This window comes from Nipponia nippon, unplaced genomic scaffold, assembly GCF_047370975.1.
Source record: "Nipponia nippon isolate SJK-2023a ecotype South Korea unplaced genomic scaffold, ASM4737097v1 scaffold_1, whole genome shotgun sequence".
In the NCBI taxonomy this organism is placed as follows: Eukaryota; Metazoa; Chordata; class Aves; order Pelecaniformes; family Threskiornithidae; genus Nipponia; species Nipponia nippon.
This window is the reverse complement of record NW_028262290.1, coordinates 12,400,242-12,425,272: the sequence shown is the minus strand read 5'-3', so window position 1 is coordinate 12,425,272 and position 25,031 is coordinate 12,400,242. Positions and strand designations below refer to the sequence as shown.

General features: G+C 40.3%; 1 protein-coding gene across 3 annotated transcripts in view; it reads left to right on the top strand.

Annotated features, from left to right (window-relative positions):
• Positions 1-25,031, top strand: part of NSMCE2 (NSE2 SUMO ligase component of SMC5/6 complex) — a 138,389-nt gene that overhangs the window by 14,008 nt on the left and 99,350 nt on the right. For all 3 annotated transcript variants that reach the window (XM_087746164.1, XM_087746154.1, XM_087746174.1), the window contains one exon: positions 15,537-15,643. In XM_087746164.1, coding sequence (XP_087602290.1) covers positions 15,537-15,643 — 107 coding nt within the window. The remainder of the gene's footprint in view (positions 1-15,536; positions 15,644-25,031) is intronic.

Sequence of the window (25,031 nt, the reverse complement as noted above, 5' to 3'; positions counted from 1 at the left end):
AAAGGTCATTATGAGTTAGGAAGGTTTGCAGTCACCTGCTGGGTTACCTCATGTACCCATAGTCACTGTAAATTTCTCTGTGTCCTGTATCTCATAAATTCTCAGCAGTCTTCAAAATAGATCATAAGTGAGATTTAAATGCTGTATAGACCTTTTTGCAGACCCTCTGCACGCTAGTGATGTTAACCTTGAGAGAATGAGTGAGCTTACAGCTGTAAGTTATAGGCTTGAAATTGCTGGGTGAGGTTCTTTGGCCTCTACTATGCATGAGATCAGAATAGATGATCCTAATGGTCTGTTCCAGCTTCAAAATACTATGAAGTACTGCAGAGGTCTTGCGTGGGCTCTTTAGCACAAAGATAAATCAACCTCTTTGAACAAAAGCCAGAGAGGAATATTTTATCTGAATAATTTACTGTATGAAAATATTCTCTGTAGTATATTAATCTGTCATTTTCTTATCGTCATATTTCTGCCACAGAAGTGTGGCAATAAGAAAATACCGCTAACTCCTGTTTAAATGTAGAGGCATACAGTATATATAGAAAGTAGTGTGGGCTTTGAAGAACCCACTCTGAAGGCTTTAATTTTTATCAATTTGAGTAGATCAGTATTTAGCTTTCAGTGATCTAATTGTGTGCCTAAATAACTAGGGAGGGAGGAGGAACCCACAAAAGTAGAAAAAAATCTGGGGTTGGCAGCATACAGAAAGATTAAGAATATAAAGCAATTGTATTTCTTTTCTTGATTCTTTCCATTAGGGAAAGATTTATCTGGGTTAGAAGTAAGCATTGTGCTGACATGTTCTCAATGTTTGGTCCTTATGTAAGAAAGAAGCCCTTATGTAGACATGATCATGCTGAAACCTTCATCCTGATCCCCTGCCAACAGACACAGGACACTCATCTCTTTTTTTTTTCCTTTTTTTTTTTTTTCCTTTCTTTTCCTTTCGCTTCTTTGTTCTTCTCTTCAACAATTCAAGAACTTGTGACTGTTTTTTTACCTTTCTTTTTTTTGATACTCAAATAACTTTTTTGTCAGTGCATGTAGAATTAATTATGAGAGGTTTTTCATACTTTCAGCTAAAAATAATTAAAACCAGAAAACTTTAAAATGCATTCTGACTCAAATCCAGGTTTTATGACATGTTTCCATTTTCACCAATATTATATAGCACACTGATGCCGTAGTGAAGAATGAAGATTATAATATGTACGGATCAAATTCCAAGAATTTAAATGGGGATGTTTGCTTTATTAGTCAGAATCACACATAAGACTTGTGTTTTCCTTATGATGGCTGACACTGAGACCTTTGGAGGACAGGCAGAGGTTGGTTGTCCGAACTGGAGATTTAGAATATTTTTTATTGTAATTTTCATAGATTTTTTTTTTTCTTCCCTTCTCATTTTCTTTCCCATTTTCTCTCAAGAAGAACAGGGAATTCATAATAGCATTATATGAAAGAGAGAAAACAACTGAGATGCTCCAAGCCTGATTTTGCTGAAGCCTTGAGGCTAGGAACAACTGTGCTTTCAAACTGGCATTGCCACTGTGTGGCCTTGGGCAAGTCATGAAAGTTCACTAGGCATTGGTTTCCCTTCTATAAAAAGAGGTGTTAGGAGTGTTTTGAGAAGATGTACGAATATTTGAATATCTTAAACTCCTGTGTAGATATTCAATTCTGTTGTTGCTTGTGTCTTCTGTGCTTGTAGAAATTATGTTGCAAGAGTCTAGAAATAATTTGAGTTGTCTGTAATGGTGGTAGGTGATTGGAAAAGGTAGGAAATAGGTAGCCAGGAAAAATATGTGTGCAGGGAAAATAAAAGACAGCAGAAAACAATGGCCTAGCAAAGATCTTTACCTTTTGTGAATTAACAAATAGGAAGTATCACATCTCCAAGAACCATTATAGGTGATATGAAATGGTTTGAACTACTAAAATATGCACTACGTGAAGATTTGCACTTAGATGAAATTTATGAGTGGATCCTTCAGCCATGTCTACAGGAGGATAGTCTGACATTTATTAGTGGGTCAATAAATAATACTATGTGAAGAGAGAAAATATTACACTGATTCAAAAAATGTGCTACTAAAACTGCTTATGGAAAGAAAATTTACCAGTGAAACCCACAGTCCAGCAAAAAGTCAACTGAAGTGATAGAGAATCCATCCCATCTCTGAATAAACAGTTCAATTCTGTTTGACAGAGAACCTTGTGTTTTCTTTCTTCATTAGCTTTGTTTCAGTTTTCAGGCACTGGATCTTATGTTTCTGTCTGATAATCAAAAAGCCTAATATGTTCAGAAATCTTCAGGATGGTAGCGGTAGATCATGAGCAAGTCACCTTTTGCATCTCCTAAACTTCGCAAGTTGAGCTGCTTTAGTCTTGATGTAAGTCACACTTTCCAGGTGTTGAGTAATTTGTGTTGCTCTTTCTTTGAAATACTGAAAGAGCTTGCTGAAGGAAAATGCAATTAGCAGGATTTAGTCTCATGCTTGTTGGTCTAGAAAGAGCCTTTGCCCAAATTATACACTATGTGCCATATAAAGATAGGGCCTCATCTGTAAAATTGTCAGCATACTATCAGCCCCTTTTTTAAAAAAAAAAAAAATTAGAACAATCCCTGTACCCCTCTTTCCACGTTGAACAAGGGTCTGGCATTCATCATGCAGCACAGCCTTCTGTGTAGGGCATGCAGTAATAGCCGGGTAACCTGCCATTCCTCGCATTGCTGCCCCCGCCACCCTTTCAAGCATTGTCTGCACCAGGTTAGTTCCCAAACTGTGCACTGCATAGCAGTTACTGTTAATGACTGGTGAGCTTATGTCTTTTTTGTTATTGTTGTTTTAGTTTGGGGTTTTTTGTGTGTTAATGGACCTTTATGTCAATGAAAGAAAATCAACAGCCATGAGTCTGTTAGAGCTGCTATTATATAAAAGGACGGGAGAAAGCAGGAGGCAACCCCCAAAGATTGTCATCACCAGGAAGATATCACTCGCTAATAGAGAAAGAATCAAAAAGCAGGCTAGCAAGTGCTCAGGGAAAAAAAGAGCAGGAATGGAGGAACTGGTTGAGGAGGAAGAGAAGGGGAGAGGAGCAAGTGGTAAAGGAACGTGTAATGAAGGAGAAGGAGAGGTAAGAAATAAGAAAGCCACAGCAAAAGGATTAAGCAGGATAGTACACTGATCGTGCTCTAGATGACAAAAGATATTTAAATGCCTTCCTAATGATGTTTCCCATGTAAGCAACTCCGGTAGTTTCCACAAAGGTGGTAGCTTTTGCAAATGGGAAGAGTAGTCTGGCATAGAAATAGAAGGAGGACTGATTCATGTGGCTGAAAATGAGAAGAGAGATGTGGTCTTTCTGATTAGTCTCACACTGGAGTTGTTCAGGATATATGTGTGTGAACCTCCTTACTTTTTTGACATTATCAACAAATTCTATAGAGTGCTCTGAAATATGCATGTGCTGTAGCACTCAATAGAAGGTGACAATCTCAAACTGCTCCATAAATTGCATATAATGAACTTTCTTATTAAAAAAGACTTAACAAAAGGAGCCAGCTGGCTTAAGGAGAAGGTGGCAGATGAAAAGAACACAATTCAAAGAAGTGTTCACACATTAAGGAAGTATTTTAACAGGCTTTCCCCAGACTGTAAGTGGGAATGGAATTATACATTGCATGTAAATGTCAAGTGACAATAATATCTTCTGAGTTAAATCAACCTTGCAAACTCTTTCCTATTTTTCTTAAGCAGATGAATAAAGTTTAACTTGTGATTTCCTTACTAATCATCTCAGTAAGCAGTGGGTGAGTAGACTTTTTACTGTATGGGTAGATTAATGTGACATTTTCACAAGACTTTTTTTTTTAAAGTTTATTACTTGTGGGTGTGGATCTAATTCACAGCTGTTTTTTGAGTGAATTAGGTATGTCATCACTCATTCAAATTCTGTATTTCTTCAGTATTTTTAGATTAATCTTTTAGCCATGCTTTGTTGGAGGTGTGTAGTCTGTCCTGATGTCTCAAGGTAATCTCAAGGTAATCAAGACTTCTCCTCCACTGAACTTATGTACTTTAGTGCACAGATTTGGCCCAGGCACTTTTATAGAAAACCAGATTTTAAATTGAACAAAATTCAAAAGCATATCAGTATAAAGGGGAGAAAATTCTCTCAACTAGTACGTGTCAGCTACACAAATCTCAAGCATAGTCATATGGTTCTGAATTTAATTTATTTTAATAACACAATGTCTGATAGCTATGTGACAGTTTACCAGTCCTGTTTAAGTACTGAACAGAGGGAGCCTTCTACTTCTTCCTATCTAGTCACAGAACATTTCCACACTCGGTTTCAATTTATATTCCTGTTTTTTCAAAACTGCCCCTTTAAATGCCATGAGGCCCCCATAAAGCTACTTCTTTCCTACTATGGACAAGGATAACAGCGTTATCTAAAAAACATGCTGAGAGACCATCATCTGTGGTGTACTGTAAGCCATCAAACAAATTCCTGTTTCCTCTCAAAATCATAAATATTTGTGCATATGTGAGAGACCCAGGCAATACAGAATTGCATTGCCCTTTTTTGCACAGAGATGTGCATTTTCCACATGATAACAAAAGTAGCAGCTCCTCATAGTAGGAGAAATTTTTGTATGAAGTTTGTGGGAAATGAAATTCCAGCAATGGAAAGATTTAGCTCTGTCACTTACCAGTATGCAAGCAACAGAATGAATGCCACATACCAGCGACTGATGCCAAAAAGGGGAGATCTGCCAATTCACAGAAGAGGTTTTATGCAAGGCGGCCTGCTAGAGGCAGAATGAATTGCTGGTTTTCATTATGCTTGCAGTTTGTGTGCAGTCTTTGCCTTTGCCTTTTCCTTGTCTGTGTAAGAGGATTAGGCTGTGGGTTGGTTTTTTTGCGTTGGGTTTTTTTTTTTTTTTGGTCATATTGAGGAATTATGGGCTCTGAAAGTCCTAGCTTCAGTGTTGCTGCATGGTTAGCACTTCAAGTACCATATCAATATGTGATTCATGCTGAATTGGATGTTTTGTGTGGGGAACATCACTTGCCCTTTGCTTGCAAGAGACATTGGTTTTCTAGACTCCCTTAGTTTAACCTGGGTTGTGTTCTGTTCTGTTAGCTGCCTTCAACAGAAACTGGAAAATATCCAAAGCATATAGAAGTATCTACATTTTCAACAAACAATTAACTTCGGAGATGATACTCATATCTATTTTTACTAACCTTCCCATTTCTGCTAATCTAACAGATCAATGTTTCTGATTTAAAAACCCAAAACTTTCCATTGTTAGCTGTATATTATGAATCTGATTTATCTTTTGTTTATTCCTTTATGTATGTGGACCAGTGTCAGCTCTGTTGTAAGACACATCACTGCTCTGTCCACAGTGGCGTAGAACGTGGAGTTGCCTGCCAGCCAGATTTGTCTAAAAAACTGACTATAAAACTGGATTGGTTTTCCACCCTGAGCTGCTTGCTGCTGCAGCTGCAGTACGGCTAGCCCCCCAGCTAGTTAGCTGAAGTCCAGCCTTGCTCTGTCTGGGGCTACTGATTAACTTCTCTAGATTCTGAAGTCAGTAGTGCCAAGGGTTGTAGAAGCAGAAATATAAAAACTTAGAATGGGAGACTGTGTGGGTTCAGAGAAAAAAAAAAGTTATGTTTGGAAGTATCTAATCAAAATATTTGACATTTAAAAACCAGACATATTCTGGCATTTTTCTTTCCCCAGCTGTTTCATTTTAGGTCAATAATATTAAAATTTCAGTGCTGGAAGCACATTCATTTGTGTCTGCATGAAGCTGTTGCTGTCAGTTGTGGAAGCTTAGTTTGGCTTCTGTGTTCATTTTGTGGGGGAATATAACCATGACCACTGAACTGAGCCGAAATAAGTTGGTGCTGGATTGTCTTGAAGTGAAGCATTGTCTTGGTCTTACCTTCCTGTTTGGTACGTGGTCTACTGCTTTGACTTGTGCTAGAGGTCATGCACACTGCAGTCTGGTAATTGGGCTTTGCTTGAAAGAACAGCTCTCTCAGTTTCAGTGGGACCAGTTTGTTGAGCAGTTCATGCACAAGCACTGACACCTGTGAAGCATGAAGGCACTATGCAACAAGGGACTGAGAGCGAGACTGCCCTTATACTGAAACTGCACTCTCAGTCCCTGCCAGGCGACTCTCCCGTGCTTCTGTCCTGCGTCATGGCCCTGTTTTCTGGCCAGGCCATTGATGATGCCCCCTGTGACTCCTGTTTCTTGTGGTGCCACATGCAGCATGTCTAGTCTGTGCAATTAGATTTCGAATCTTATATATCTGCACCAGAGTTGGATATTATGGTAGCTTGAGCCCAGAACCAAGATAGTTGCATTTAGTGAAACATTATACCTGATTAAATAAGCTCTGATGAGGGCTTGTTAGCTTAGTCTCTGAGCTAGGCTGCCTCCAGTTCTGGACAGAGAAGCAACATTTCTGAGAATTTTGAAGGTCTTGGGTGAAAAGGGTTTATTTTCCTATCATCTTCACTGATTTTTTTTTTACTGAAATATCTTTCCAACCCATTTCCTGTTTCCCCCAAATGGAGGAAATTCTAAGTAACTACTGCATTTAGTTTAATGAAGGTGCACTTTGAATGAGCTTCTCTGAGATGAGAAATAAAACAGGTTCGTTAACACAAGCAAAGATTTTTTGTGAAAAACCTAATGGTATTGTTTACTGCTGGATAATAACAGTCATGCCTTTTATTAGAGGCAGACTTGCACTTCACACTAAAATATTTATCTTCCACCTGTCAATGCAAGTTAAAATAAGAGAAGAATTGGTTATTGACAACAGAAAGCATTAACACTGTTGATTTGTAAACAAAATGGGTGGATTAGCTCTGTAGAATTCATAAGATGCAAGTAGAGATCTTGTGTAATACAGAAGAAATTGTGCTGCTTAAAAAAAATTCTCACAAGCTGGAAATGAACTTGTTGGAATCATAAAAAAAATCATAAAAAAATTATTTTGCTAGTATTCCTTTCCAGTGGAAATCATAGATAAAGCAGCCTGTGAACCTTTTATGGAAAATGTAAGTGCTCATTAAAAGTTTTGAAATATTGAATATACTTCATTTGAAATAGCAGTTTTAGAAAGTGTTCTGAGGGATCAAAGAGTAGCAATTACAACACCTCAACAAATATTTCACTGTTCCTTCTGAGGGAAAATATTTCAAGAAAATTTTTGCCCAAATTCTAATGTTACCATATCAAGTTCTGAGAGGAGAAAGCGGGTAGAAGGAGGACAGCAGTAGCCCCCTTCTTTTTAAATATTCCCAGCCCTCCCACCACTCATTCTGAGGAAGGCAAGGTCAGCAGCAGCTCGGGGCTCTGAGCCATGCTCTATTGTGTGGTGTAGACATGCCCACGCCTCCACAGGCGAGAAGCTTGTTAGTCATAGGAAAATCCTTTCCCATTAAAATTATTAGTGAATGTTGGTTTCAGCCTTAATTTCATCATATGTTGAAATCCACTGAGAAGAGAGGGATGTCTCTCTATATATACCTAGGAAAATAGAGAGGGTTTTGTTATTTATTTTATGAGAGATTGCTCAGATTTCTGTGTGAAGATAACATATGCCTTGTTCTTGCTTAGAAAATACAGGTGTGGTTCCTCTACTTTTTTCTTGGCAAATAAATTGGCTTAGGAAGTTATTCCCCCCCAACTCCACCCTGCTACAGTTTGCCACCCCCTCAATTGTACTGGTACCACTGTTTGTGTATTTGCACTTCAGATTCAATTACTGGAATACCATGGTTTGAGTTTTTTTGGTTTGGTTTGGTTTTGGAGGACAGAATGCTATTTTTAGCTTGGATTGTTTCATTAATCCAATTTATAGTATAAGCATGTGAAAAGTTATATTATCCCTAGCTGAGAGGCAGGAGAGGAAGAGGGCAGAGGAACAGCAAGGATGACTGCCTGGGGAAATGACCTGTGAAACTCCCTTTGTTGCCAAAGAAAAGGTACATGAACCTCAGCCTTGATGTTTCCTTGCTGCTTGTCTGTCAACGTAACTTGTGTTTCTGTTCTTCTTGGGCCTGTGGATGTAGATAGTGTTGAGAAATGCTGATTTACTCATTTGTCGAACAGAGCACAGTAGCTCTGGATGGATATCACCATAATTCCAGGAAACTGATGCAGAATTATGACAGAGGAGGAGTTGGGTTGCTTCTCAAAACTGTTGCATCTTGTAAATGCTTTATCTTCCTTCCAGTGCTCCCGCCTACTAGTTACACTGTCTTTGTTAACTTTAAATTGGTCTTTCTGCAAAATTAAGTAGGTGTTAATTGGTAAAATAAAGATTAACCTCACCATGACCTTGGAATTTAGTAAGGAGAAAAGAGGTGCTGGTCAGGTGGTGGTCTCTTTTGTCTGAAGGGAGGGAAGTAGCCTGGGAATTGTATGGGCCTCAATATTTAGTCAAGCAAGCATCCATTTTTATTTGGGGAAGTGTGTACACACTACCTGATTCATGTCTGGTGCTGTATGTATGGCACCAAACATAGAGGTTACAGTAGCAAAAAATATGTAGCCTAAATTAAACCATCTCTATTTGTGTTGAATAGTATTTTACTTTGGATTTTATAGAGCAAAGCACGTCAGCACATGTTGGAGTGTTTTCCTAAATCAAACTCTCTGTGAGAACCCTGTTTATTTCCTTAGGTATTACCACGCTGTCAATAGGTGTTCAGAGCTATTGCCCGTCTTTACCTTGCAGTCTGTTTGGATACTGCGGCAGAAATATCTGTTAAGATAGATCTTTGTTACTGCTCTCAAGTCTAAACTGGGATCATGATGACTTTTTAGCCTTCCCCTGGTAGTCTTGAAGAAAAAGAAGTACTGTAAGGAAGTTGTTTTCATAAGCACTGTTGGCCTAGTTCTGCTGGCAATGGAGTTGAAGAGAGTTTCATGTTGAGCAAAAGTTTCATGATTACTTTATTATAGAATAATATAGTAAGTTATTTTCAAAAGTGGTTAGTAATACTGGGTGCCTCAGCTTCTCTGTGCCCATTCTGAGATGACTCTGTTTTCAGAACGTGTGCAACACCCGCTCGCTGGAAATGCTGGCCCCTTGAGATGTTTCAAACTGGGCATTCAGCAATTGAGATGTTTCAAAGTGGGCATTCAGACCCTGCATGGTCTGTTTCTGTTGAAATTCTGACTCTCTCTACAATATAATGTACTTGGGTTTCATTTCCGTGGGATTGGCAGGAGCCTCCTGGGTCACTGAATCTTGTCTCTTCCTATTTCAGGCTGTATTAGCCTACAGGGAAATGGCTTGTAACACAAGATGAATTTTTTTTGTCAGGAGTAGTCTGTAATCTAACAGACACTCTTGGCTCATCTTACTTTAAAAAGAAAAATTAAGCAGGGAGAAATGGATAATTGAAGATTTTTTTCAGTTACTTGCTGAATAAAACAAATGTTTAAATCCAGACTGAAAAGCACTGCCCTTTCCTTTCCAAAATAAAACCTCAGAAGACTTTACTCAGGTACAGCAAAATGCTTGACCTGAATCCAAGTATTGTAGTTTGATTTGCAATTTCTTAACAGAAGCTGAAAAGAAAATAAGATGAAAATTTAGAAATCATTTACAAGCGATAGTTCTGGTGCAGCTGTGGGCACAGTCAACTAACGGTGTTTTTCTGTGCTTGGTCTTTCCTTTACAAGTTCTATTAGTCCTGTCTCCCACACTCCTCTCACTTTTATTCCTTCTACTCAGATTTTTTCTTTGATAGAATATAGGAAACTCAGATTCAACTTCCTTCTTTGCTTGAGAGGACTTGAACTTGAACTCACTTTCAACCATCTTCCAGAAGAATGGTTTAGAGACGACGTTGGATATTGAGGAATATTATAGAATCACAGCATGGTTGAGGTTGGAAGGGACCTCTGGAGGTCATCTTGCCCAACCCCCCTGCCCAAGCAGTGCCACCTACAGTAGGTTTCTCTTTCTCTCATTAATGTAATTGCATTTTGTAAGACATACGGGCTTTTCACTGGACTGCTGATATCTAGGTGAAGGTATTGGTCTGTAAAATCAATCACTCATGAACACTCGGTCTCTAACTCTGTATATGAAAGCTTTCTATGCAGGCAGAATGGCTTCATTAGGGGACAGTAAGGGAAATCCAGCTCGAAAGACTCTACAGCCCAGTTAAGGCATTTCCTGAGAAGTTGGGGGTTTCTTTAGGACCAGCTTCAGCAGTAAGTAGCTTCTGACTGTTACATGGAGGGAAATTTTGCAATTACTGCCCTGAGTTCCCCTTTACTCCACCAATTGCCATTCCCCGTATGGTTGTTGGCCCTCTAATCAGCAATAATTTTTCTTCTCTTACGAATTGCAGTGGTTAGTTCCCTATCCAAAAGGCTCCGTGGAGATTTTTGGGCATTCCACTTTCAACCATTTCTTTGGTTTTAATGCGAGAACACCTGCATTCAGGAGATCAAACTGGTTTTCTCCTGTCTTTTGCTGTTCCTTTTTATTGCTTCTAATTTCTTTTAGTTTAGAATTTTCTGTACTAGCATTCTGCTCTTTTTGCAGCCTAATAGATAAAACGTTACAGGTCAGGGAGATGAGATTTGGAAAGAAATCTCATTCGCTGAGAGTTTTCTGAGGAGCTGTCCATGTATCTGCAGGAGAAAAAGTGAAGGAGGACCCTCAGTGCTGCAGAAGCAATCAGTCTTCTGTTTAAGTTCCTCTTGGTCTGCATAGTCTGGAGGACCATGGCAGGGTTCAAGTATATATAGACAGAAGAGGGAAATAAGACAGTGGTCTTCTACATAGGTCTGTTTCCTCTCACTACCGAGCATCTAGACAGTAGAGGGACATCTTGCTACTGTCTTCTCCAAGTGTTTTGTGAATCTATTTTTAAAGAGTGTGGATTGGTTGATAGTGTTTTTTCAAGATGTATTGTCTAACTTGAATTACGAACGGCGTTGAGTATACCAAAATTGGGGGCGCAGGTGGGTGTCTTTTGGTTTTGAAGATGAAGTACTTGCTAAAACCAACAACAAAATGCTTAGCTGTATCCTGAATGGAGAATGTGCATTCTCCTCCAGAAGATGGAACTAAATGAAGGAGTTGGGGAGCTTGTGTTCCTCTGCTGTCAGCCGTAACTTGAAACCTGCTGGCAAAGTGTGCATTTTATCTGTTGCTGGTGCATAGGAAGACAACTGCCTACTACTGCTGTTGCTATTGGCTCAAGTGACAGATGTTTGTGCTACGTGTGTTTTAAAAGTCTGCAATCTATTGTCAAAATCTGTGGGCAATGGTATACTGTTCCTCTGCTGCCTTGAATGTTGGGAGAGCTTGACAGAAAAAAAAAGTGTGTAGCCTTGAAATTCAAAGCAATCTAATACGTAGTGCCAGAGGTAGAACTGATAATGTCCTGTTTTCTTTAAATTGAAAGTTTGACTTTTGTTAGCCAATACTATAGATAGGAGAGTATATATATACGTATGTTAATCCATGTTGTTGTGCTTAAGCATTCATTTTAAGTACTGTTGTATTTGTAGGTTTAGAGCCTTCCTGTAATTTCATGGTATTCCAGACTATTTTGTGTTTCAGATAGTCTGTGGTGGAAGTGAATGCTTATTTGAATTGCTGTGTATTGGCTGCAGGACAGATGTAATAACCTACAGAAGCAAATACTGATGTTGTAACTTTTGCACAGAAAAAGAGGTAGTTGTGAAAAATCTTTAGAAATGTTGCTAACTTGTGGATGTGTACAGGGAACTAAAGTAAGCATGAACTCAGATGTTAGAAGGAAATGCAAGTTTTGGATAAATGGGTGGCATTTTAGCTGAGTGTTAATATAGGAAGTATTAGACCAGCGCTGACTTGACTCTATCCTGTTACTGCAACTTCTGTTTTAACACTGTGGGGTTCATGATACGTAACCCAGCCCTGATTGATTACAGTTTGAATCAGCAGCAAGGCACCTGAGCATGATCAGTTTGGTCTCTTACTAGAAGTGAGAAATTGAACTCTTGCTAGTCTCTTTATGTAATTTTGTTCTTTAATATTTAGGGAGACTTTTCAGAATAATATCCCTATTTCCATTATAAAAAGAGTTCATAAAGTCATGCGAGCTGGAATTCATAATCATAAAGTGTGCATATTCAGCCAGCTCATTTTAACATGATGCACATGGGCCTTTGAAAATGAAAAGTATGGCCTTGAACTGGACTTTCTGTGAGTAAAAGATGTAATATTGCAAAATGTATAATCTCTGGGTGGTGAGGGTAAGGACTTCTGGAGAAATGCTTGCTAAACTCAACATATTTAGCCTAGATAACAAGGAGACTTAACTACAGTATGCAACTTCGATGGTATTTTGTGGCAGTAGCTAAAAGCATATGCAGAGAGTTTGGAATGCATTCCTTAGATATGAATTAGAACAAGATTAGGATAAATTTTGATTAGATAACAGAAAGGCACTGATCCAGCACTTGCAAAGCATTCGATTTTGGTGTTGAGCTAGGTTGCTGGCCTGCAGAGTGAAAGGTTTGAGTACTTTGGAGAGTTAGCTGGCTTTGTAGCTGAAGTCTGGCTGGAGGGTGTTCAGCAGATAACGTGGTGACGGTCTGCTGGAAGAGAGACAGTGCCTTGAATCCCTTCACCATGGATTTCTACTGCCTTCCTCACAACTGAAATAAAAGTAGCAGTGGGGCTTGCAGAGTGGATAATGGACAATGCCTTTTGAATCTTTCAAAAGCCTGATACAATTATTAGATTTTGATTCTTCTTCATATTACAGCGCTGTTAAACTATCAGGTTGGTGGGATTTGGGAGAGTGAGTTGTGGGATGGTGGTGAGAGGAGATAAGTCTGTCTTTTCTAATTTCTTGTTCCCTAGTAAGATCCGGTCAACTGGTGTGTTCTGATTAGTCTATGGTGGAGTCTGTTGTAAGGATACAGTGAAGGTGCTGGGATCCCTGCCTTGGTGAGCTATAAAACTTTACATCCCCATACAGTCACCCACAGCTTCTCATCATGTGTACCCAAGCTCTGCTCTGCATCTGCTCCTTACCAGGGAGGGGCAGAAGTGCTCTTTGCTCATCAGGGGAAGGGAGAGTGTGGCGGGAGCAGAGGAGCCATGCACAGCAGGTTATTGCAGTGTGTCATGTGGGACGACAAGAGTTTTTTAAAGGCAAATAGAATAGCCTATAGTGTAAGTTTTCTTTTAAATCTTGTTTAGGAGATGGGGAGATGAGTGGCTGGGAACAACACAGGAGATTTCCTCTTAGCTCTCAGCACCTTGGACTATGGATTGAACTGCAGATAGAAAATGGACTCTAGTATCCGTCAAAGAGCAGAAATAGGGGACGGACAGCAACCGACCTGTATACAGTCCTTCAGATCTGTCTTCGTGTCCATAATGCCTTCAAGGGCAGGCTACAGTCATGCATTAGTGATGCATTCAGCGATTTCCCAGTATAGATAACATACTTCATGTGCATGAAAGAACAGCAACAGGAAAACAGCAGTGAACATCACTGAGACTTAAAACAGGCTGGTGGATGGGTGGAGCGGTCGGTACATGAAGAATGCAGGGCAGGATGTAGTTACAGGTAATGTCCTTCTTGCCTCAGCTGTGTTCCACCTCTTTGTTTGAGCTTTATTTTAATGCAGCTCTCAAGCTGCAATACTATTATTCTTCATCTAAAGCTTTTTTAACTTTTAGGAAAGACGGCATTAGTACAGCTCACTTGGCGTTTAACAATGCACTTCTCTTCCCCTAAAAAAAAAAAAGATTTAGGCCACTGCAGTTTCTTTATGTCGTGGATATGATTCATTTTGGCCATGGGAGGAGAATGACAGTTACTTGCTACACAAACCTTTCCTGTGATTCATGGAGTGCCATTTGTGTCAGCCTTGAAGGAGGCACTTCATATGCTTCCTAGCAGGAAGGAAAAAGAGCATGATCATAGTTCCCAGATCGGATATGGAAATTGGGTGGGAGGGAAGGGAAAGGGGAGAGGGAAATGCTGATTCTTCAGAAGAAAGTTGCGGGAATGCCAAGATTCTGTCTGCAATATCCATTCATCTACTTAATGAAAAATGGATACATACCAAGCTTATATATAATTAAGGGAAACATCATGACTGTAATTGCCACGTTCACAAAATAGTATGGCTTATTATGTAACTTTTTTGTGTAAATATATCTTAGCGCTTTTCTTTCTGTCTCCTGGATCCATCACTGTTTCATATGGTACGAAGCTCCTATCCCTGAGTGATGTGTTTCAGCAACAGTTGCAGGTTTTGCTCTCAAGCTAAGACGGTCGTATACAATGCTTTATGTTAGCTTTCTGCAGAGACAGATTTTTGTGCTCTAACGTACTAATATAGTTAGCAACTTAGGAAGTGCACTAGCTTGCCAGATCAGAAGACATTTTCCTTTCTTCACAAAGAAAGTAATTTAAAAAGCTATACCATGATTTTCTTCCTAAAAATAACAGCGCAGATTGGCTACTTAAACTGCTTGTAAAGAAGAATACTCCATTAAATAGCAACCCCTAATGCTGCACGGCAGACTTTGGGGCTCTTTTGCAGCTTCCAGCTGCTTCCAGCTGTTTTCTCTATACCTGCAAACTGCAGGGTAGGAATAAATGGGAGTAGGAGAAGTGGAAACTTAGGTTTCCTGATTTCTTTATTTCCTAAATGGGTTAGGGGCTCGTGGCTGGCTGTCCTCCCGCCGCTGGCAGCGTTTGGTGTGGTACGTGCACCTGTGTCAGGAGATACAGCCGTGGCTGTTCAGCCCTGTAGCGTCTGTGGAGCCCTTATCCAGCTAAGCTGATGCGCAGCAACGTTAGAATGGGAAAGCAGAGGTGTACTTAGAGATGAAAGGAGTGAAATTAGGAAGAATGCAGGAGAGAAAAAAAGTGGATGTGAATTACTAAGCACACGTCCTGTATTCATTGATTTTCACTGGCAATTAAAATTTTACTGCTTGATTCACGAATGCTATTGAATCTTCCATTATTTCCTGTGTTATAAAATGCTGGCTCTGTTTTGATTTTGCAGTAGCTATGTTTATTGGGGATAAGGGGTCTAATTATAGCTCTGAACTATACTGTACTGAGAGAGCATTTAAGTTTCTTCTGACTATTTCTGAGGCAATGTGATGAGTCATGAAATATAACTTTTGCAGAAAATATCCTGATTGCCTAATGACTAGGTGTTGGTAGATGAAATTACACACACTCTCTCTTGTTCACATGAAACCAGGGAAGTGTCTTTCTGAGTAAGCTGTTTGTTCAAGTTACCCAAGAAATGTCAAGGTTTACAATTGCAAAATAGGAAAAAAGTATATGTTTGAGGAGCCTGAAAACACCTGCTGTGCCTTACAGATGCTTTAGAAATTCACAGTGTTAATATTTGTCTTCATATCTGTAAAGAAAAAATGCTGCCTGAAAATAAGACAACTGATCACCCATGTACAAAATCTTCTGTTTTGCAGATGATGTAGAGGATGTTAACAGTATCGAAAATGTCATGTTAGAATATGCTGCAATGGACAGAGAACTTAATCATTATATGAGAGCAATTGAAGAAACGGTAAATCAGGTAAACTGTCACTTCTATCAAAGTTATGAAAATATGTCCTTATTTAAATATTATCTTTTAATAGATACAAATCTTACATTAAAACAATACATAGTTGGAAAGATAGATCTTTGACAGGTATAAAATACTGAAGTTGCCAGTACAACTCTTAGTTTTTCTTCCTAGCTTGCATGCAGTGCGACACAGTTTCTAATTCCTGCCCACCAAACTCTTGCGCCAGTTGGAATATGAGTCTCCATCCCTGGAGGTATTTAAAAGACGGGCAGACGTGGTGCTTGAGGACATGGTTTAGTGGTGGCCTTGGCAGTGATAGGTTAACGGTTGGACTCGATGATCTTAAGGATCTTTTGCAACCTTAATGATTCTATGATTCTGTGATTCTATGGCATGAATAGTGCTTTGGGAATGACTGAGGAGTGTGTAGTTAAGGCACCGTAGTCTCAGATGATACCTGCTTCTCGTATTGCGGAAGATGGAAGCTGCGTAATGAATGAGGCAGCTGATTTCAGGAATCAACAAGTGGTTGTGGCAGCGGGGAATGGATGAAGTCTGGTTTCCAGTGTCTGCCTACCATGTGAATTTGCTGGTGCTTAATAAAGAGTGAGCTCGTTAATTGTTCACTCAGTTAAGCAGGGTCTCATTTGCTACCTGACCACTCATTTTTGCAAGAGCTGTCGCATTTCAGCACGCTCGGGGGTTTCTGGCTTGGCGCTGAGCGCGACCGCCGTTGCCCAACAGGTGCCGGGCTGTTCGGGGCAAACGCAGCCAGCGCGGGTTGCGTAAGCTCCTGTTCCTGAGCAAACCGGGCTCGACGGCGGACGCCGTGGGTCAGGCAGCTGAACACCGGCTTTCGGGGGACTTCTCCCTCCCTGCCTTTCGCGGGCAGAAGGCGACGTCGAACAAAATCCCTCGCCTCTCCCCGCTGCGCCCCGAGGGCCGGAGCGCGGCGCCGGGGCCGGGCGGGGCCGAGGCGCGGCGGCGGCGCTGGCCGCCAGGGGGCGCCGCGGTGGCGCTGCCCGCGGGCCGCGCTGTGCGGCGGCCGGGGCCGGGGCCGGGGCCGGGGCCGGGGCCGGGGGGGCTCCGCCGCCTGCGCCGCGGCTCCCGCTCTGCCGGCCCGTCCCGCTCCGCCGTTAGCTCACGTTGCCTCCTCGTTAGCGTCCTGTCAGCCCCCTTTGATTCTCTGTCCCTGGCTCTTGGGCTCTGCGTAGTCGGGTCAGCTCTGTAACCTTGCTACCCCGGTTCCAGGGCACGGCTGCTTTTCCTGCGTTCTCTCAGGCCGTGCCTGGCCGCTCTCTTTAAACAGCTCCTTAGTTTTCTCTTTTCTCATCATCGAGCCTCCCCATTAGCAAGCAAGGTATTGAAAGCATAGGCTCCACGGCAGATCCAGACATTGAAAGAGTCAATTTCAGTGCAGTCCGTACTTGATCGCTTCATTTTTGGGCCACGTCATGCTTGGAGAACTCAACTTTCTAAGTAACCTATCTTAGCGTCTGCAAATAGACTTTTAGGTGTCAGGTTTGTATGGATTTCTCTAGAAAAGGCAAAAAGCACATCCCTGATTTCCCTTCAAGATGTGAAATCTGTGTTTCAAAGCATGAAGGTAGTAGAGCTTATCAATTAAACCTGTCTTGCTATTATCTTGCTATTGTTTTTTGCTACTTTTAAAACCAAAAGGGGAGAGCAAAGTAATGCATTTTCCACTAGTTCTATTCTGAGAAATGCCTACATGTTTTTTATTTTGTAGAAAGGTTTTCCTTTAGTAAAGTTTTAAAATCATCCTGAGTCAGATGCTTAACTGAAAAATCTGCATTCAAATAACTAAATATTACATGTTTAAAAAGAGTTGAAAACTATGTCTACATCAGCAAATGTTGGACAGCATTAAATACAGTCGCTGTTCCCCATACAGTCTTTAAATATACATTTCAATTCAGATGTCACCATAATTGCAGACCTCCTAGTTTATATTTGTCAGAAACTGGATGGATCATAACTTTTTCCTTTTATTTGGAATATTTATGATTTTTAAAGCTTTCCTAGTAAAACATAACATAGTTCTCACATCATTAGGGATTAATGACGTATATCCAGACTTGAGTGAAACATAGTAGGTTTATATTTTGATTGTAAGCTATTAACTAATTGATGTGTTATTGTTATAATATGAATTTCAAGTCATTTTCAACAACGTAACTTCTTTCATTATTCCTGTGTATCAGCAAAACACTTTCTTCATCCTTAGGAATATAAAGAGTAAGCCTGTGCCTTCACCAACAAAGCACTCAAATTCTGTTTATTTCAGATGCATTCACTCGTGATCTTTTAAGTTAAGCAGAGGTTTAGCTGCTTGACTGAAGTGAAGATATTTTTCTGGGTTTAGGTAGAGCAACGATACATTCATGATTTTTAAGATTCAGCAGCATCCATTGTGTGCATATCTATGTTTGTGTGCAAAGAAAATGAAGTCCTGGGAGGGTCGGTTTTCATTTTTCCTGATTTTTTCCCTAATGTAGTTCATTTATGTTGTGTCAGAGACTCCTCCTTGCTTTGCTAAAACAAGCTCCTTCCCTGTTCTTTCCTTCCTAAGGTTTTAAAAATGCAGCTCCAAGACATTTAACGCATTCAAGAGTCTATGTGGATTATAAAGTCAGTAATGGCTCATCTATTAGCCTCTAGCCACACTTCTCCTATCTGTTTCCTACCTCCCTCTAGGGAATTTTCTGTACTTTCCACTGCCAGCATCCCAAACAAACCTTTCTGAGTAAGAGAAAGAAATGTACATAAGCTTCTGCAGTAGAACAGAGATACAATCTATTGTCTAAAAAATAACAGCTAGTGCTTTGTTTTGGAGGCTAGCTACACGCCGTGCCTCTAGAACTGCACAGCATATCTCCAGTTACCTGTCAGAGACAGCTTAAAATCTGCTTCTGGGAAACAGATACTGTTGCTGAATTTAGGACTGCACCTGGAGGTAGCTGTAGAAAGGTTTGGGTTTCAAATAGCCTCCACTGGCTTGCTCCCTGGTTCCCTCCGACTTCCTTACCTGAGGGCTTTCTCTGGGGAGTTGCAGCAGGCCATTCATTTTCACAAGCAGACTGTTTTTCATGTACAGTGTTAACAGTATTTGTCTCAAGCCGCAAAACACATTTTAGCTGATTATTCTGTGAGTTTGTATGTTGTCATTTTTTGTGGTCTATAGTGTCTTCATAGAGCAGTGAATCTGAAAGTATGTTATATTCTGTGTTTCACCTTCTAACCACCTGCTTGTAGTGAATGTCCAACTAGGAGTTAGCAAGATAAGCAGACAGCGACAGTTAAAATTCCTGATATACTATTTTATTATGTTTACCTTTAAATGACATTGACAAAAAGATGATATTGTACCACAAACGTATGTTATGTAAATAACTAGGAACTAGCATGAGATATAGTCACAAGTTTTTAAAAGCCAATTTTTTTATTGACTTAGGCTTCAGTAGGTGGAATGCAGAAGGTGAAATATGTCAGCATCCTCTTCTGGTTGAATCAGCAGCCTGTTGAGCAAGAAATGAGCAATTGAATCACAGTGTTTCCAACAATAGTCTGTGGGAAATCCTTTGTCTGTGGAAACTCCCTGTGCCACTGGATTTTCTTGTACCTATGTAATGACTGGACTCCTACTCCTGCTTCTTTTTTCATTTTTAACGGGTATTTTTAAAAGAAATTAGCCAATATTTGGGTCCTTTCCATGCAAAGTCCGGACAGCACTCTTATTTTTAGTGTAACAACAACAAAAGACTGATGGAGCTGGAGTATCTCTTGCAGACTTCTTTACGCTTTTGAAGTGGACCCAAGTGATTGGGACCCAGGCTGATTTAGCCAGTTCAAGTGCCCCCTCCTCTGGGAGAGCTCTCAAGCGGCCAGTGCCAGCGTATTATGCCTGTTCTCTCTCTCCCACTCTGCTCTCTAGATTAGCAGGGGTGTTGGCAGCGGACTCTGATCACTATCTCAGCTTTTCAAGCATTTGGCTTGTTTGGGACTCTAAAAGCTGGGGTAAATTTTCTGAAGTCCCCAGACTTCTCTAAATAAAATGAATCACAATGTATTGTAGGTCTATCTAGAGAACAAGAAAGACATAATTAGCTTTCTAATGTTGCATTATTCCCACCTCTCTTTTCTTCTTCTGCAGAGAAAGAGAACCTGGGCTATTTTGTTTCTTTTGCAGGTGAGAGCAAAGCATTGAATGTGGTAGTAGCATCTCTGGCAAAGATTGCTTAGTACTTCCTCTTAGAAGTTACTGCTTTGCCAAACGTCAGTCTATCTTGCTTGAGCTGTGTCTGCCTTTTGCTAAGCCTGAGCACTGTGAGGGAGGATAAAATCTAAACCTGAGTGAGGTGCAAGAAAAACATAGGAGACTTGTTTAAGAAAAATGTTAAGAGCCATGTTAAGGAAGGACTGAGAGTGGGAAGAGGCAAATGGAAAGGTAAAGGACATGGGCTTGGGAAGTCATGAGGTCATGTAGACAGATGGGGAAGAGACGGGTTGAAAGAGTGCTAGGAAGGAGGGGGTGTTGAGCTGGAAGAAAAAGCTGGAAATATTAGAAGTTGCATTGATGCTTGGATTTTATCCCTTCTTCTGCTACAGCTTTCCCATGTTGTTCTAGCTGAGTCATTTCTGTCACCATGTCAGTGGCTGCTGACATCTTTGTTTTCTGATTGTCCTGCATGGAAACAGATTTGAGCAATTATAACTGTAAATTAGATGAAAGGTAATTATAGTTTGAACATGGGAAGTGAAACTAAACATGTTCTTTTTCGGGTTTTATCTGTAAAAGTGTGTACAACTGATGCAGGTGTGTGTCTTGTATAGGGGTTGAAGTCTGGATGCGTCGGTCATTCATGCCTGTGTGACTTCACACCTTGCCAAGTGTTCAGTCATCCTTTGGCAAAGGTGAGGAGTGCACCATGTTCCTTACACAAGAGCGGCTTTGCCTCTACAGAATATACAGGAACTGCTCTTACATTTGTTTTGTATTTTTGATAATAGTTCCCTTTAGAGCAGTAAGTTCATTGGGCAGGGGATAGGAGGGGGAGTTTGTTCACTTTCTCAGTAATTTAGAGCAGATTACTTAGTATTGGGGTCTGTTGTCTGCAAGGCCAAGCGTGTAGGTTTTAATCCTGCAGAGGAATAATTTCCTATAGTGATGTAGGTCATATTCATTCCAAGCGTGCAGCTTGTGAGTGATCTAAGGAGCATCTGCAGAAAAGGAAAGGATCCTATTTAAAGCTGCTGTACAGGAAAGTCCATGGGCTATGTTTGACTTGCAAACTATTTAGAAGAATTCCCGTTTCTTCACTTAAAACTCATAATATAATGCTCTAGCGACATGGAAAGTCTTCCTTGGCCTCAGAAAAAGAAAAGGACTTAAAGATAACATCTTTGTTACCTGGCTCTGCCAGCATAGCTGTGTTGGCTGTTGGTCCTGTTGGAGAAGGTTCTGCCAATATATCCGAGTCATCTCTTTTGACAAAGGAAACTAAACCAACACAACACTTTCTGTAGTGGCAGCTCCACCTGCAGTGTGGGTTTTGAAGGAATAGCAAGGTCAACCAGGGGATGTGATTCCACCCAGCTCCTGTCCTCCTTGGTGGCACGGCTATGACAGCAGAACTGATGTGATGACCAAGTCCATTCTGTGTGGCAGGCACTGACAGTGTCATCAGTGACCTCTGCTGCCTGGTAGAGAGAGGGCTGTGCTTCAAAATCAGATTATCACTTAGTTTTCTGTAGAGCTAAGTAACAGGAAGACTATGAATCCCACGGTATTCATCTGTTTTAATTGCTTCAGGACTCTCTGCCAGTGACTGGCACTGTGATACCCGTTACAGTGTTGTCGGTGAAACAATTTTTGATATGGAACTATCTAGTTTCATAGAACAACAGCCTTGTTTGGTGCTGATGCTTTCTTAATGAGCAGTTTGCTCTTCTTTTTCTTCTTGCTGGACTGTCATAACAGCGTGTTTTAGGGCAAAATCCACTGATGATATCCATATCTGCAACTGTGACCTTTACTGTCCCAGCTGAGTTCAGTGCAGTTTCTCTGATACGTGCAGTGCATGAGTGTTTCTTGATTCTTGAATTGCTCTTTACTGCATGTTTACTTGCTATCAACTAATGAAGCCACTTCAGACTGATAATTAATCTTACAGAATAAGCAAAATATGGACATTGCATCAAATCCCTATCATGACTCGGGCAGGATGGTAGAGGAAAATAATATGTGACTCTATAGTTATGCCTCTGCATATATATAATGCCATAGGGCTTAATAAAGCTTTTACAGGCAAACGTAATTCTGGCATTTGCTAGCTGTGGAGTTCTTTAACATTTTAAAGTTTCTTCAGTGCCATTTCTTTGATATAATTTATAATCAATAGTGCAATGCTTGCTCTGCCCTACTGCTGTCTCCAAACAGTAATTCAAACAATATTGCACTGTTGCAGGCATGTACTCCATTTCCTGCAGAAACTGGGGCAAAGACGCATTTCAACACATTTCTAATATTTACTTTCTAATATTTACTTTACTTTTTTGTGTCTCTCTCTGTATGTGTTGGGCTAACCATTTGATGGAAGCCGCTTTTTTATTTTCCCAGAATTAGTAAGCTATGTGTATAGTTCACCACAATAACGTGTAGAGTCCACATTTGATGAACTGCAATAAAAATATTTTTTTAGTAAGCGGTATATAAAGAAGTAGGAGTAGCGTTTGATTCTATGTGGGTTATATAGCACATCCTCAGTAGTGTGTCTGAGTGTCTCATAGCAAGCATGAAAACGTGTCCTGCTTTTTGGAGACTAAACCCTGGAAGCCCTTGCACATGAACACAGGTTTATTTGACTTCACTGCGGTTACTTACATTTGTCAAGCTAAAGATTTTCCTAAATATTTGCAGTGTCAACACTGCCATTGCTGAAATGGCCCTTGGCTTGTGTGGCTAGGGCTGGGGCAGTGGGGGCCACAGCTGGTTAGTGGAGTGAGGATTTAGGTGAAAAGAAATGTTCTGGACCTAGGACGATCCCATGAAACTGGAAGCTCTGTAGACAGGGTGGCAGCAGGGATAGTATTTAGAACAAATGGGCCAAAGAAGTCCTCAGAACCCCATCGTAATTTTTGTTATGTTGGGCAGCAGTGCTGCCCAGCAGGTAGCAAACTAGCCTGGGATTAAGGAGGACTGGATACTGTTTTCAGATTACCAGCAGCCTGTGTGGTTGACCTTGGCAAATTGTTTCGCTCTGTGCCTTGGGCTATGGTCCCATGTTCATTAATACCACTTTTGTGCCCTACCAAATCACCTGGCAGCACGTTCTCATCAAATAAGGCAGATCACATGATACCACGTTTATCCTGGCTGTATGCCGGTGGCAGAAGGACAGACACTACCTGATGGAGCATAACTCTGTGCAAAATTAGAATTGGCAGAGTGGGTTGCACTTAATCAGTGCGTCGTGCAGCTGTGGTGTTTTTGATCTTGTACTAGACATACTGAAACTGAATTTACTATCTAGTTGAACCACGATCTCAGTCATGTGGACAGCATCCCATGTCTCTGTCTGTAGAGATTTATTTTTTTTCTATCTGAAGATTTCAAAGCAATTTGAATTCAGTTTTTTAATGATTTTATTTTAATACTAAGGATTGTAATTGGCAGTCTGAGTTGTTTCTGGAATTCCAGAAGGTCACAACAGAGAGCACTTGAAAGTCTCTGTGATTTGGATCCCTGCTTTTCTAGGCAATGTCTGCACTTCAGAGTTAACATGAGTTAACTCCATCTGGCTTAGCTTAGCCTAGAGGAAAAAGATAAAATTATGAAATGTAATGAAATTGGTAGGTGTTGAGGTAGATAGCCAGTGCAAATTAAAAGGCCATCTTCATCTGAAATCATGGATTGTTTTTTTGTTGTTGTTGTTGATGAAACTTACTACTGGGAACACTGGCATTGTAGTTTCAGTTGATCAGTAGTGAAAATAGTCTTTCAAATTAACTTACTACTGGGAACACTGGCATTGTAGTTTCAGTTGATCAGTAGTGAAAATAGTCTTTCAAATTAACCATCTCATCTAGAAAGATCCTGCTGACAGTCCAAGGATTTAAATGCTGGGGCTGGGGGGGGGGGGGGGGGGGCACTAAAGGCTGGATGATTCTCAGCAGCAGGGGTTTTGACTTGAAATTAAATTCTCCCGTTAATTGTACACACCCAACTTGACCAGTGTCTTTGGGGAGGCAGTTCTGGAATGCCTTCCACAAAATGTCTCTCTCCAAATGTTCAGTGTTGTTTTAATTACTGTAATTGTTTCCAGAAATTATATGTGTATGTTGGGTATTTTAATATTCCTCCCCCCAAAGTTTAAATGTTAGGCCACTCATTTAAAAATATTTACTCTTTCCCCTAGTATGTTTTTCAGCGGACCTTATCAATAAAATTACTCAGTTATGCAGATTTTCCCTCTGCAAAATTCTTAGCAGCTTTATAATGAATCACAGATAAAATGTTGCTTACAGCATTAACTAGATCACACTTTTTTGTGGCTGCTGCTACCATGAATTTGTTTTTGTTGAAGAATTTCAGTTAAGAACAAGTTAGTAGAAGTTGCTACTCTCATTCCTAGCTTCCTCATAAATGATATTATTTGGGACTTCTCGTTGAGCTTTGCAGTACTGGGTGTAAGCAGGAGTGTGCATGCAACGTTACATGTACCAAATTCTTGTGCCCTCATAATATGGCTTGTTCTGAATGTTTAAACTTTTACAGAACTGCATATGTAGGGCCTTTGTTAAAATGGAAAGAACTGAACATTTGTGGAGCATTTCTTTGTTTTATTTTTTGATGTTGGGAGTTAAGAGCAGCTTTTTGACATTTATTTCATTAGATTATATGATGGGTTTCTCATGATTTTTAACACATGCACTCAACCTGTTCTGCAAATGTCGAATTGTCTTTCTTTCTCACCTTCCATATTGCTCCTGTTGATGGAAGCTAGTGTTTTGATTTAAAAGAAGAAGCATGACTTCTTTGTGTTTGTGATTTGCTGCAGTATGTAACTATACCTGTTTTAATGCCTACTAAGATAATAAAAAAATCTGCTTAATAGTACATACGCATTTTATTATCTTTCCCACGTGAGGTAGAGGTTTCAAAAAAGACCTAAATCCTGCCAGAAATCAATACCAGATGTCACGGTATCTCCCAAATGTGGCCCCATTGTTGATAACCTACTGTGAGTTACAAACACTGTGCTTGATAATAAGGGTTGGCAAGTTGGACTAATTTCTGGGCTCTCATCTTATTTAACTGAGCTAAGTGCATAGCCTGAGTAAGCTGATTTAACCAGCTGAAGCATTTCTTTTG